At 43.3% G+C, this 15866-nt stretch overlaps 1 protein-coding gene across 2 annotated transcripts; it reads right to left on the minus strand.

The window, feature by feature from the left end:
* Positions 1-237: 237 nt before the first annotated feature.
* rdh14a (retinol dehydrogenase 14a) lies at positions 238-15562 on the minus strand. Of its 2 annotated transcripts, none has more exons than XM_084182507.1 (2): positions 14928-15562; positions 238-1644 (listed from the first exon to the last, which is right to left on the minus strand). In XM_084182507.1, exons 1-2 carry the CDS (start codon positions 15168-15170, stop codon positions 1027-1029), a joined length of 861 nt encoding a protein of 286 aa, XP_084038633.1. In that variant the 5' UTR covers positions 15171-15562; the 3' UTR covers positions 238-1026. The 2 variants fall into 2 exon arrangements, with proteins under 2 accessions (XP_084038633.1, XP_084038632.1); XM_084182506.1 differs by lacking the exon at positions 14928-15562 and adding an exon at positions 7596-8015.
* Between the last annotated feature and the right edge of the window lie 304 nt (positions 15563-15866).

Raw genomic sequence — 15866 nt, forward strand, 5'->3', positions numbered from 1 at the left:
GATGGCAGCTGGTCCTTTTGTGGCAGGGCTGAAATGCAGTGGAAAAGTTTTTTGGGGATTAAGTTCATTTTCATGGCAAAGAGGGACTTTGCTCTCTTCATGATATTCTGGAGTATTTGCAAATTGCCATCATCAAAACTGAGGCAGCAGACTTTGTGAAAATTAGTATTTGTGTCATTCTCAAAACTTTTGACCACGACTGTAGAGTCATTGAACACTGGTCACTTTAATTATGTTTACATACCGTTTTACCCACTTCTTATGAATATACTGTATTCTAGTTAAGGCTCATCCTATATAACTACTGCTGTACACACCACTTCTATTCATATACTGTCCATACACACCATTATACACTGAGTGAACAAAACATGACATGACCAGGTGAACGCAGGTGAAAGCTATGAACCCTTATTGAGGTCACTTTGTTAAATCCATTTCAAATCAGTGTAGAATAAGGGGAGTGTAGTGTGTATTGTTTGTTAGGTATTACTGCACTGTTGTGTATGTGACCAGTATCATTTTATTTTGATTTGATATTGTAAATGGTATGTTTCAGTTAATACAGTGTATCATGTTGTGATGGTATGTTTCAGTTAATCCAGTGTATCATGTTGTGATGGTATGTTTCAGTTAATACAGTGTATCATGTTGTGATGGTATGTTTCAGTTAATCCAGTGTATCATGTTGTGATGGTATGTTTCAGTTAATACAGTGTATCATGTTGTGATGGTATGTTTCAGTTAATACAGTGTATCATATTGTGATGGCATGTTTCAGTGTGACTTGACACCACACACACAGAATCAAATGCAGGTACGTTCTGCTTGAGATCATAGCAACAATCTCCCTTCACTTAGAGAGTTTTATTATAATTGACGGCATGGTATAACAACATACCAGTAAAAAACAATTGTGTCAAGGCAATATAACCACAATGCATAGCAACAGGCATCCACGGCACAGTTCTCTGCAGTACATTGGCAAGGTCTAATATTTGGAGAGTGAAAGGTAGACATTATTTATCACGTGGTTATGCCTACCATGACTTCACTAATATCCCAAAGTTTCCCGGCCACCTCTTGGTCCGTAGCCTTGGGCAGAAGTTTCTGCTCCTGGCAGTCCGCAAAGCACTTCCCCTGGACCTCCTCCACGTCGGGCGAGCAGGCCAGGTAGACAGAGGTCTGCGCCCCCTCCTCGGGGCTCTTGAAGAAGACCCTGGATGCCAGCTCCCACAGGGGCTTGGCCAGCAGCGGGATATTGACATGCCTCCCCAGGTTAGTCCTCACTATCCCCGGGGTCAAGGCATTGACCACCACCCCCGTCCCCTCGAGGCGGCGGGCCAGCTCGCAGGTGAAAAGGAGGTTGGCTAGCTTGCTTCGGCCGTAGGCGAAGGCTTTGTCGTAGCGCTGTTCGCTGTTCAGGTCGTCAAAGTCGATCTCGCCGTACTTGTAGAGTTTGGACGAGACCACAACCACGCGGCTGGGGGCAGAGCGCTTCAGGAGGTCCAGGAGGAGGTGGGTGAGGAAGAAGTGGCCGAGGTGGTTCACCCCGAACTGCATCTCGAAGCCGTCCTCAGTCTTGGTATAGGGGCACTGGTAGATGCCTGCATTGTTGATCAGCACGTCAATCCTGGGCTCTTCCTGTTGGAAAACAGAAACAGAAAAATAAGATTGGTTACAAGATTTAATAATGCTCTGTGTTGCTGTAATGCCATATTTATAGATGTGTGTATGCTTTATTAGTGGTTCCAAACAAGGGGTACTAGTACCCTGGGGGTACATGGCCTATCCACAGGGGGTACTTAAGAAGACTCATGAGACCATAGGCCTACTGGTAAATTTCACAAAGGGGTATTCAGTTGGTGGTTCAGTAACCGAAAGCGGCTGGGAACCACTGCTTTATTATATAGGTACAGTTAAAGTAAGGTAGCTATTTATGACATTAGTGCATGTGCAATAAGCCCCAGATTTGACAAACTCTTCCAAAAAGGTTTCTTTGGCTGTCCCCATAGGAGAACCCTTTTTGTTTCCAGGTAGAAGCCTTTTGGGTTCTACATGGAACCAAACACGTTTTTTTCTAAGGGTTCTCCTATGGGGACAGTAAAAAAAAACTTTTAGGTTCTAGATAGCACCTTTTTTTCTAAGCATGTATAGTAGAGCTCTAGAGTGATGCAAATGTTATTGTACAGTGAAATGGTACCTGTGATGACACCTTCTTCTACTGCTCTCTGCAACAGATGTATTGCTAGCTAGCAAGGTGTTTTACCCCTTCCTCTTCTGGCAAACAAGTTAGCTAGTAGCTATTTGTATTGATTATGGATCCCCATTAGCTACTGCCAAGGCAATGCATTCACACATTAAGTGTGTGCCCTCAACCACTACTCTACTACCACATATCCAAAACACAAAATCCATGTGTACGTGTGTGTATAGTGCGTATGATATTGTGTGTGTGTATGCATGTGTCTGTGCCTGTGATTGTGTCTCTTCACAGTCCCTGCTGTTCCATTAGGTGTATTTTTATCTTTTTTTAAATCTAATTTTACTGCTTGCATCAGTTACTTGATGTGGAATAGAGTTCCATGTAGTCATGACTCTATGTAGTACTGTGCGCCTCCCATAGTCTGTTCTGGACTTGGGGACTGTGAAGAGACCTCTGGTGGCATGTCTTGTGGGGTATGCATGGGTGTCTGAGCTGTGTGCCAGTAGTTTAAACAGACAGCTCGGTGCATTCAACATGTCAATACCGCTCACAAATACGAGTAGTGATGAAGTCAATCTCTCCTCCACTTTGAGCCAGGAGAGATTGACATGCATATTATTAATATTAGCTCTCTGTGTACATCCGAGGGCCAGCCGTGCTGCCCTGTTCTGAGCCTATTGCAATTTCCTAAGTCCCTCTTTGTGGCACTTGACCACACGACTGAACAGTAGCCCAGCTGCGACAAAACTAGGGCCTTTAGGACCTGCCTTGTTGATAGTGCTGTTAAGGCACAGCAACGATTTTCTATGGACAGACTTCTTCCCATCTTAACTACTTTTGGATCAATATGTTTTGACCATGACAGTTTACAATCCTGGGTTACTCCAAATAAAATTGTATTTGCCACATGCGCCAAATACAACAGGTGTAGACATTACAGTGAAATGCTTACTTACAAACCCTTAACCAACAATGCAGTTTTAATAAAATAAAATAAAAGTGTTAAGTAAAAAATAACAATAGCAAATAATTAAAGAGCAGCAGTAAAATAAAATAACAGTACAGAGGCTATATACAGGGGGTACTGGTACAGAGTCAATGTGTGGAGGCATCAGACAGTGCAAATAGTCAGTTAGTTTTCAAATGATTGAACATTGGCTAATAGGATTGATGGAAGAGGCAGTTTACTCGCTCGCCGTCTGATCCTTACAAGGCACCCAGACCTACGTCCACGATATCTCCGCCTCTTTCTCATGCGAATGACGGGGATTTGGGCCTTTTTGGGTGTCTGTAGAATATCCTTCGTGTCCGACTTGAAGAAAAATCTTCGTCCAATATGAGGTGAGTAATCGCTGTCCTGATATCCAGAAGCTATTGTTGGTCATAAGAGACGGTGGCAGAAACATTACGTACAGAGTAAATTACAAATAACGTGAAAAACACACATAATAGTAAAATTGGTTAGAGGGCTGTAAAACGGCAGCCATCTTCTCCGGCGCCATCTTATGAAGCAGTTTAGTCACCTCAACTTGCTCAATTTCCACATGATTTATTACAATATTTAGTTGAGGTTTAGGGTTTAGTGAATGATTTGTCCCAAATACAATGCTTTTAGTTTTTGAAATATTTAGGGCTAACTTATTCCTTGCCACCCATTCTGAAACTAACTGCAGCTCTTTGTTAAGTGTTGCAGTCATTTCAGTCACTGTAGTAGCTGACGTGTATAGTGCTGAGTCATCCGCATACATAGACACACTGGCTTTACTCAAAGTGAAGATTGAAAAAAGTTAGGTGCCTAGACAGCTGCCCTGGGGAATTCCTGATTCTACATGGATTATGTTGGAGAGGCTTCCATTAAAGAACACCCTCTGTGTTCTGTTAGACAGGTAACTCTTTATCCACAACATTCACCTTATTTAAGAACCTGGAAACAAAACAATGTCTGAACGTTCTGTTTTGTGGAGGACTTCTGTTGTGGCGTTCTTGACATTTTGCGAACGTTAGCTAGCTAGCTCAAAATGTTGTGGGATCATACCAAGAAAAACCTTTCAAAGTCGAATGGGCAAGTCTGTGCCACATCCGCGGATTATTCAAGAGTGGGAAGACGATATGAAAAAATTGCCAAATATCACCTAACATCTTCAATTATTTTGTCTTGTCTCTCTGTGGGTCAGAGATGAGGAGCTACACAAGCACAGAGGCATATTAATACCTCCACAGCGGCAAAGTTGGCGGGTGCTTATTCACGGTCTTGAGGATGACAGCCTGGTGTTCCTCAGCAGCTGTCCAGCCCAGTCAGAGAAAAACACACCATCATTCTGTCTGGATTCTTGTATCATCTGTCGGCACGATGGAGACTGCAGGGAGTTCTTGTGTTGCAGGGCAGGGGAAGTCTTGCAGTCATGCAGCTGCAATACTATGGAAGGTAGCTAGCTCGCTGGCTTTTTTGTTTATCATAACCCTTTCTATGACTGATACGTTTGACGTTAGCTAGTTGCTTAGCTAGCTAGCTAATTGTGATGATACCATATCACTGACCAGAACTGATAACGTTAACTATTACAACATGCACACACGGTTTTTGGTTTCAATGACTCATTGTGTAAGTATATCAGTCTAATCTCGAATGGCAATGAGGTAGGTACAGAATCAAGGTGAGTTTTACAATCAAATATGAAATTACCAACATAACCTAAAACTACTAGTTAAAAAGGAAACTGTGTACACTAGTCAGCTGTGAACACCATGTAAACTAGTGTTCTGTACTGTAATTGACTATTCTAACAGTAGTGTTTCGTTGAAGGTGCAGAATGCTGTGTATGGAGGATTGACAGGGGTGTCCTGTACAGATGAGCAACGCCAGTGGAACTCGGGGACGCAGCGGAATTTAGCTCCAAAAAGGTTGAGCAAGATCCGTTTCAAACGTCTGGTAAACTCACCGATGTGAAGCTGGTGGATGGGGTTCCTCAGCTTCCACCTAATGGAGACCGTAGGTACTACATGCAGGTGCAAATGGGCATGTTCTGCACAGGACTGGAGAGATGCAAACTGCTTGTCTGGGCTCCATCCCAGCAGGCTGTTACTGATGTGCCTTTTGATGTGAAGTTCTGTGCTGATGTCATCCCTAAACTGAAGGTATTCTATTTCACACATATGCTGCCAAGGATAGTAGATGAGTTCCAGTCAGGCAGACTAACTCTGTGCTCCAAATATGTTCATCTACAGTGGGGGAAAAAAGTATTTAGTCAGCCACCAATTGTGCAAGTTCTCCCACTTAAAAAGATGAGAGAGGCCTGTAATTTTCATCATAGGTACACGTCAACTATGACAGACAAATTGAGAAAAAGATTTCCAGAAAATCACATTGTAGGATTTTTAATGAATTTATTTGCAAATTATGGTGGAAAATAAGTATTTGGTCACCTACAAACAAGCAAGATTTCTGGCTCTCACAGACCTGTAACTTCTTCTTTAAGAGGCTCCTCTGTCCTCCACTCGTTACCTGTATTAATGGCACCTGTTTGAACTTGTTATCAGTATAAAAGACACCTGTCCATAACCTCAAACAGTCACACTCCAAACTCCACTATGGCCAAGACCAAAGAGCTGTCAAAGGACACCAGAAACAAAATTGTAGACCTGCACCAGGCTGGGAAGACTGAATCTGCAATAGGTAAGCAGCTTGGTTTGAAGAAATCAACTGTGGGAGCAATTGTTAGGAAATGGAAGACATACAAGAAGCATGGGGGTGGAAACATCATGCTTTGGGGCTGTTTTTCTGCAAAGGGACCAGGACGACTGATATCATTGGGATCATTGTCATGCTGAAAGAATGAATGGGGCCATGTATCGTGAGATTTTGAGTGAAAACCTCCTTCCATCAGCAAGGGCATTGAAGATGAAACGTGGCTGGGTCTTTCAGCATGACAATGATCCCAAACACACCGCCCGGGCAACGAAGGAGTGGCTTCGTAAGAAGCATTTCAAGGTCCTGGAGTGGCCTAGCCAGTCTCCAGATCTCAACCCCATAGAAAATCTTTGGAGGGAGTTGAAAGTCTGTGTTGCCCAGCGACAGCCCCAAAACATCACTGCTCTAGAGGAGATCTGCATGGAGGAATGGGCCAAAATACCAGCAACAGTGTGTGAAAACCTTGTGAAGACTTACAGAAAATGTTTGACCTGTGTCATTGCCAACAAAGGGTATATAACAAAGTATTGAGAAACTTTTGTTATTGACCAAATACTTATTTTCCACCATAATTTTCAAATAAATTCATTAAAAATCCTACAATGTGATTTTCTGGAAAAAAAATTCTCAATTTGTCTGTCATAGTTGACGTGTACCTATGATGAAAATTACAGGCCTCTCTCATCTTTTTAAGTGGGAGAACTTGCACAATTGGTGGCTGACAAAATACTTTTTTCCCCCACTGTATGTGGTATCTAGGGGCCTAATACTTCTGTGTTTTTAAATAGTTCCTATGTTTTGTGCCTTGTAAAGCTCTCTGTCAGCGCTACATTATTATCTAAGCATAACTCTTGATTGGTGTTTTTTTTGTCTTGCACAGTTCTCTTCATATGCACATTTACCTGATTATATTTGCATAATTCTTTTTTTTTTTTTTTTATATATCTTGCCTTGTACATCGCTTCTTACATGTTTATCTAATGCCTACGGATAACTCCTTATGATTTATGAATATGTTTATTGTACCTTGTATAGGTTTCTTTTCATTTGGCACTTTATGAACTTATCTGAGCATACCGTAATTCATCTTATACTTGGCAAATTATTGTGTTAATAAAAACACTGAAATTCAACTTTGTTGACATTTTCTTAGACACTTAACATTTTGAAATGAAGGAAGAGGAGGCGTGTCTAAGGGTTTCAAATGTGTTTTCAGTTTGATTCTGGGTTTGGTTTTCAAGGGCACTAATTAAGAAAACAGTGCGACACTTCATAAACAGTTGGCTTCCCTCTTGGTCTGTTAGAGACAGTTTGGTGTTGAAGAAAATTTATTTTAAATAGATTGAAGGAGGCATGATAGCATCACCTATTGGATGCCTGTAATTATCAGGAACAGGCGAAGTTACAGTACATTTCTAATATAGGAACATTAAAATGATTCTGATTAAATAGGAAACGATATATATACACACAGTATCTCATGTGGATGAAATTATAGTGTATAAAGTTACATTTCACATGTATGAACATTCTCACCGCTCACTTGGCATCCTCATGGATGATCTCACCCTGCATGTTAACAAGTGCTTCACAGATTCTAAGGACTTTGTCCATTTTGTGCATCAGGTTGATGGGAACAGTCTGGGAGAGGATTTTGAACACCTTGAGTCGTCTGATAACTCTCTCAACATGTATACGTACATTAGCCATCCTACTCGTGCTTGTGACTTCCTCGTCAGACAGCTGGTCTCCTTTCTGAGTGAAGGCTGGTATGGCAAGGATTACCTTCCTCTCATACAGCAGATCTCCGAGGGTGAAGCCCCCGTCTGTCATAACTTCATCGCCAGGCCTAAGGTATTCCAGGAAACCAGAGTTTTGGGTGATGAACTTGTCACTGCATCTGCAGGAGAACTGAACATAACGAGTCCACATGGAGCAATGGAAACCAAATACTTGAGAGTATTGCTGGAATAATAGTGGCTGTATGACTCCCCTCTGGAATCGAGATTGTGGGCTTTCTGAAGAGTGGTTTCAGATTGTGGGCTTTCTGAAGAGTGGTTTCAGATTGTGGGCTTTCTGAAGAGTGGTTTCAGATTGTGGGCTTTCTGAAGAGTGGTTTCAGATTGTGGGCTTTCTGAAGAGTGGTTTCAGATTGTGGGCTTTCTGAAGAGTGGTTTCAGATTGTGGGCTTTCTGAAGAGTGGTTTCAGATTGTGGGCTTTCTGAAGAGTGGTTTCAGGGCAGTCGATGATACGAGTGGGCTTGTTGACGGGTTCTCCTGACACGTAGCTGTGATCAATCAGTGCTGGAACCTCCCATTGAGTATCAGCATCTTTATGCTGCGGTGGCATTGGCACCGGCACTCGGATCAGACTCTGCATCACCACAGTTGTCTTCATCTGTCAAACAAACATAAGAGAGACCACAAGTTTAACACAATAAAATACACAGACAGCCTACTGGTCATGGTTAGGAAATAAAAAAGCATGAGCATCACCAGTGGCATGCCAGCAATGATGGGGATCATCATGGCATGGGGGAGACATTGTCAGACAGAAGTTGTTGGATAGCTAACAATGTAGGGACTACCTAGCTAGGCTAGTTAGCTGGCAACACTATCAGATGGGCTGCCCTCAAGCTAGCCAGCTAAGTGAATAAGCTAGGCAACAGTTAGCTAGCTACAGTATGTTAGGACTTAGGAGTGGCTACCAACTAGTAACACAATTAGCTAAGCTAGCTAACTTCTGCCTGATTCAGGACACCCATCTGTGACGATAGCCAGCGAGTAGCAGCTAGCTAACAGCTACCTGTATGTGTTGATGTCCTGATCTGATGAGATGTCGCCTTCTGGTCTGTACTGGAGAATCATAGCCCAGCCACTTCTCAGGGATGCGCTTCAGTCTGCCTTTTGTCCACCAAGTGATAGGAACACACATAGGGTCGGTTTGGTGGTTTCTTCAAGTTTAAATGCTTTGAGCCAAAGCCCGAAGAGACTCCTCGTCCTTAGGAGGTGGGTGCAAATCAAAAGGCGCCTCACAACTGCACTCGCTCCTCAAAAAAAGTTTGGTGGTCAAAACACTCCTGTTCCACAGCTTCAGTTTCTGCCAGTTATTCTGGTATCCCCTTACCGAACATAAAAAAAAACCTGTTGTGCGTCAATCCATGTTTGGAAAGTTGTGAGAAGCGATACCGAGTTAGTTAGCTAGCTGCGAACTATTGGCTAGAAGTGCTTAACCGGAAGTCCCCCACAAAAACACCTAAACAGACCCCGCCCATATTTCCTTTGAAAATAAGGTGAATAGCAGCGGGTATAAAGCCATAACACAGATGTTTTTCCAGCGGCAGACTATGATCGATAATGTCAAAAGCCACACTGAAGTCTAACAAAACAGCCCCCACAGTCTTTTTATCATCAATTTCTATTAAATAATGTATATTTATATTTATCATCAAAACTATTCAAAATGTCACCTAGTCAGACCATTATTACGGTTCAAGCTGGCTGATAGGAATTATTAGGTAGGTAACATTAAGAGTAGCACATAATTTGTTCGCCTAAGCTAACATATGGAATTGTTTTAAGATGGTCATACCATGGATCGTTTGCTATTTTATTTTGAATTTTAGGCCCCTTTAGGTATAAAAAAATAAAAATATAGAAATTTGGCCTTTACTACTATAGCCCATAGAAATGTCATGATGACACCCACCTGTCTCAATCAATGAGAGAAATAGTTTGTTCAAGAAAAGCAGAGCCATATACAGTGGGGGAAAAAAGTATTTAGTCAGCCACCAATTGTGCAAGTTCTCCCACTTAAAAAGATGAGAGAGGCCTGTAATTTTCATCATAGGTACACGTCAACTATGACAGACAAAATGAGAAAAAGAAAATCCAGAAAATCACATTGTAGGATTTTTTATGAATTTATTTGAAAATTATGGTGGAAAATAAGTATTTGGTCAATAACAAAACATTGTTATATACCCTTTGTTGGCAATGACACAGGTCAAACGTTTTCTGTAAGTCTTCACAAGGTTTTCACACACTGTTGCTGGTATTTTGGCCCATTCCTCCATGCAGATCTCCTCTAGAGCAGTGATGTTTTGGGGCTGTCGCTGGGCAACACGGACTTTCAACTCCCTCCAAAGATTTTCTATGGGGTTGAGATCTGGAGACTGGCTAGGCCACTCCAGGACCTTGAAATGCTTCTTACGAAGCCACTCCTTCGTTGCCCGGGCGGTGTGTTTGGGATCATTGTCATGCTGAAAGACCCAGCCACGTTTCATCTTCAATGCCCTTGCTGATGGAAGGAGGTTTTCACTCAAAATCTCACGATACATGGCCCCATTCATTCTTTCCTTTACACGGATCAGTCGTCCTGGTCCCTTTGCAGAAAAACAGCCCCAAAGCATGATGTTTCCACCCCCATGCTTCACAGTAGGTATGGTGTTCTTTGGATGCAACTCAGCATTCTTTGTCCTCCAAACACGACGAGTTGAGTTTTTACCAAAAAGTTATATTTTGGTTTCATCTGACCATATGACATTCTCCCAATCCTCTTCTGGATCATCCAAATGCACTCTAGCAAACTTCAGACGGGCCTGGACATGTACTGGCTTAAGCAGGGGGACACGTCTGGCACTGCAGGATTTGAGTCCCTGGCGGCGTAGTGTGTTACTGATGGTAGGCTTTGTTACTTTGGTCCCAGCTCTCTGCAGGTCATTCACTAGGTCCCCCCGTGTGGTTCTCGGATTTTTGCTCACCGTTCTTGTGATCATTTTGACCCCACGGGGTGAGATCTTGCGTGGAGCCCCAGATCGAGGGAGATTATCAGTTTTTTATTTTATTTATTTATTTATTTCACCTTTATTTAACCAGGTAAACCAGTTGAGAACAAGTTCTCATTTACAACTGCGACCTGGCCAAGATAAAGCAAAGCAGTGCGATAAAAAACAACAACACAGAGTTACATATGGGGTAAAACAAAACAAAGTCAAAAATACAACAGAAATACATATAATATACAGTGTGAAAATTTAGCAAGTTATGGAGGTAAGGCAATAAAATAGGCTATAGTGCAAAATAATTACAATTAGTATTAACACTGGAATGATAGATGTGCAAGAGATGATGTGCAAATAGAGATACTGGGGTACAAATGAGCAAAATAAATAACAATATAGGGATGAGGTAGTTGGGCGGGCTAATTTCAGATGGGCTGTGTACAGGTGCAGTGATCGGTAAGGTGCTCTGACAACTGATGCTTAAAGTTAGTGAGGGAGATAAGTGTCTCCAGCTTCAGAGATTTTTGCAATTTGTTCCAGTCATTGGCAGCAGAGAACTGGAAGGAATTGCGGCCAAAGGAGGTGTTGGCTTTGGGGATGACCAGTGAGATATACCCGCTGGAGCGCAGACTACGGGTGGGTGTTGCTATGGTGACCAATGAGCTAAGATAAGGCGGGGATTTGCCTAGCAGTGATTTATAGATGGCCTGGAGCCAGTGGGTTTGGCGACGAATATGTAGTGAGGACCAGCCAACAAGAGCGTACAGGTCACAGTGGTGGGTATTATATGGGGCTTTGGAGACAAAACGGATGGCACTGTGATATACAACATCCAATTTGCTGAGTAGAGTGTTGGAGGCTATTTTGTAAATGACATCGCTGAAGTCAAGGATCGGTAGGATAGTCAGTTTTACGAGGGCATGTTTGGCAGCATGAGTGAAGGAGGCTTTGTTGCGAAATAGGAAACCGATTCTAGATTTAACTTTGGATTGGAGATTCTTAATGTGAGTCTGGAAGGAGAGTTTACAGTCTAACCAGACACCTAGATATTTGTAGTTGTCCACATACTCTAGGTCAGACCCGTCGAGAGTAGTGATTCTAGTCGGGTGCGCGGGTGCAAGCAGCGTTCGGTTGAAGAGCATGCATTTAGTTTTACTAGTGTTTAAGAGCAGTTGGAGGCTACTGAAGGAGTGTTGTATGGAATTGAAGCTCGTTTGGAGGTTTGTTAACACAGTGTCCAATGAAGGGCCAGATGTATACAAAATGGTGTCGTCTGCGTAGAGGTGGATCTGAGAGTCACCAGCAGCAAGAGCGACGTCATTGATATACACAGAGAAAAGAGTCGGCCCAAGAATTGAACCCTGTGGCACCCCCATAGAGACTGCCATAGGTCCAGACAACAGGCCCTCCGATTTGACACATTGAACTCTATCTGAGAAGTAGTTGGTGAACCAGGCGAGGCAGTCATTTGAGAAACAGAGCATATGAGCGGAGTGGAGCGGTGAGAATCTCAGCTCCTCGCTCACGGAGCTGTTCACCCCTCCGCTCCCCCCGCTCAAAGCCACATCAGGCCAGTCCGCTCATTATCGCTCAGCGCTCAACGCAGTTTGCATCGCGCTCCACTCAAATCGCCCCCCGCTCACTCCAAAAAAGGAACAAAATCTGCATGTATTTCACTTTTAGCTTAAACCACAGCCTTACTTTATCTCCCCGAATTTGTTGCATACAGACTCATCTCGGATTATCCATTCTGTCTTGAAACGGGGATCTAACACTGACGCTAAAATGAGATGTTAATCAGTATAGTATATTCCATAGCGAATTGACACGTTGTTTGCCAATGTTTCTGCAAAAGCAGCGATGCCCATTGGAAGTGCAGCGTGAGTGTAATCGGTGAGCAGGGATTTGATTTCTGTGACAGCAGGGAGGATCATCCCCAGGTTCCCCAGCTCCTTCTGCATTTTGTCTGTGAGGTCTGCTAGTGGTGTCAGCACACTGACAAGGTGCGTCAGCTGCCGTACTTGATTCAGGGTGATGTTAGCAACATTAGACTTGAGTTTGTTTTACCATAACGGGTCTTTTTGGAACAACCGGATGAACGACTGAATCATCCGCAGCTGGCTGCTCCATCGAATGGCGCAGGCATTTGTGGGGCGGACACCTAATTGGTCGGTTTCCTCTGTGCTCTTGCGTACACTTTTCACCAGGTGCCCGACTTTCACTAACAGCCTATTAATGTTGTCGTGCTTGTTAACGGCGTTTTTGATCGCCAGCTGAAGCATGTGAATGGGGCATCTCAGATGTAAATTTGACAAAGTAAAGTACTGATTTATCATAGTTTCTTGGGGGAGTGTAGCCCGGTTGAGCTGCGCTGGCGAAGTGTTGCATCCCTTCGCGTTCTCCTTTACTCAGCGGTTCATAGTCCATGAAAATCATTTCAAAAAATGCTACATCCAGCTCTCTTTTTCTCTCCCTTGTTATGGTTGGGCCTTTGCGTGCAGTGAATAAACTTTTGAATTCCTCAACCCTTTTCTCTTGTTGCTGCTGCTGCTCCTCTCGCTCTATAAAATACAAATTCATGGACGACACAAATTAAATTAAACAGATGGATTCTGGGTCAGGCTTGAGCATGCTTCAGACTTGTGGTGTGAGCGAGCGAAATTGGAGCGGGACATAGGGCGACGCTCCGTCCTTTTAAAAATGCCGCTCTGCGCTCTGTTCAAAATCCGTCCGCTCACGCTCCACGCTCGCTCCCGCTCCACTCCGCTCATATGCTCTGTTGAGAAACCAAGGCTATTTAGTCTGCCAATAAGAATGTGGTGGTTGACAGAGTCGAAAGCCTTGGCCAGGTCAATGAAAACGGCTGCACAGTACTGTCTATTATCGATCGCGGTTATAATATCGTTTAGGACCTTGAGCGTGGCTGAAGTGCACCCATGACCAGCTCGGAAACCGGATTGCATAGCGGAGAAGGTACGGTGGGATTCGAAATGGTCGGTGATCTGTTTGTTGACTTGGCTTTCAAAAACTTTTGAAAGGCAGGGCAGGATGGATATGGGTCTGTAACAGTTTGGATCTAGAGTGTCACCCCCTTTGAAGAGGGGGATGACCGCGGCAGCTTTCCAATCTCTGGGGATCTCAGACGTTACGAAAGAGAGGTTGAACAGGCTAGTAATAGGGGTTGCGACAATTTCGGCGGCTAGTTTTAGAAAGAAAGGGTCCAGATTGTCTAGCCCAGATGATTTGTAGGGGTCCAGATTTTGCAGCTCTTTTAGAACATCAGCTGTCTGGATTTGTGTGAAGGAGAAGCGGGGGGGGGCATGGGCAAGTTGCAGCGGAGGGTGCAGAGCTGGTGGCCGGGGTAGTGGTAGCCAGGTGGAAAGCATGGCCAGCCGTAGCAAAATGCTTGTTGAAATTCTCGATTATTGTAGATTTATCGGTGGTGATAGTGTTTCCTAGCCTCAGTGCAGTGGGCAGCTGGGAGGAAGTGCTCTTATTTTCCATGGACTTTACAGTGTCCCAAAACTTTTTGGAGTTAGTGCTACAGGATGCAAATTTCTGTTTGAAAAAGTTAGCCTTTGCTTTCCTAACTGCTTGTGGTCTTGTATGTCTTCCATTTCCTAATAATTGCTCCCACAGTTGATTTCTTCAAACCAAGCTGCTTACCTATTGCAGATTCAGTCTTCCCAGCCTGGTGCAGGTCTACAATTTTGTTTCTGGTGTCCTTTGACAGCTCTTTGGTCTTGGCCATAGTGGAGTTTGGAGTGTGACTGTTTGAGGTTGTGGACAGGTGTCTTTTATACTGATAACAAGTTCAAACAGGTGCCATTAATACAGGTAACGAGTGGAGGACAGAAGAGCCTCTTAAAGAAGAAGTTACAGGTCTGTGAGAGCCAGAAATCTTGCTTGTTTGTAGGTGACCAAATACTTATTTTCCACCATAATTTGCAAATAATTCATTAAAAATCCTACAATGTGTCTGTCATAGTTGACATGTACCTATGATGAAAATTACAGGCCTCTCATCTTTTTAAGTGGGAGAACTTGCACAATTGGTGGCTGACTAAATACTTTTTTCCCCCACTGTAGCTAGTTAGCTACAGTGCTATGTAAGCTAGCTAAATATGAAGTACGAAACATGGCTAGCTAGCTAAGTTAGTAGCTACGTATGCTATGCTAAAAACAGTTAGCTAGCTAGCTAGCTTGACCAGATTCAGATCTCATCTCACAGCCTGAATTGACAGATTACCTTGATGATGTCTTCGCAGAAACTGTGCACGGATTTCAGTGATGCGAGGTCCAGGTGTTTGATTAGGAGTTCTCCCGAATCTGGACCTGTCTCCAGTCTTATCTCCTGTGCCGCTTCCTCAGTCCTCTTCATGTCCCTGCAAGCCATGATCACACGACCCCCGCGCCTCACTAGTTCAACTGTTGTGGCTTTACCTATGCCACTGTTGGCACCAGTCACTATTATAGTTTTTCCACGCATCATTTAGAAGGATACAGTCAATGACAGTACAGTATGAAGATAGGCTAAAACTGCTTCTCCAATAGAAATCCCCGATCACACTTGTACAAGCGATGTCATTGCTCCGTTGGCTAGCAAAGCTCACGCGTAAAAAACACGTCACCGGTCGTCTATCTATCCCATGTGCAGGCCGTCAAATCAATGTTGTTCCTTAGATATAAAGTTGTTTTTGACGAAAAAAATAACAAAACGTGTCAGTTTGTCACTTTCACGACGTTGGAATAATAACATGTTCAACTACTTAAGACATTGGCTCGAATCTAGGTTGTGCCTTTAGATTTCGAGAAAATAACAACTAAGGAAGCATTTTTCACTTCTCTCTTTGACTTCTCAAATCCCAAACCCCTGCTTGGTCTGTTAAGGAAGCGTTCCCGGAAGTCTCGCGATGTTGCCCCTGTGGGTTTAGAAAATGTGATACAGTGCGTTTCGGTCCACCAGAAGTACATTCATGTGAAAATGTGATACAGCTGCTTTTGCCTTTGCGTTGTGTCCGTTCTGTGTGGTGTCTGTGTGGTGCATACGTTGGATTTATCGAACGTATTCGTCAAAGTGTATGTGTAAACGGGTTGACAGAAATGGTAGCAGAAGGTGAATGTTCAAGTTTTGTTGCACACATATCTAGAAAATGCTGCATATTATTTTGCGCAATGTTACAGTCGG

The sequence above is a fragment of the Coregonus lavaretus genome (assembly GCF_964263955.1).
Source record: "Coregonus lavaretus genome assembly, chromosome: 18".
NCBI classification, from domain to species: domain Eukaryota; kingdom Metazoa; phylum Chordata; class Actinopteri; order Salmoniformes; family Salmonidae; genus Coregonus; species Coregonus lavaretus.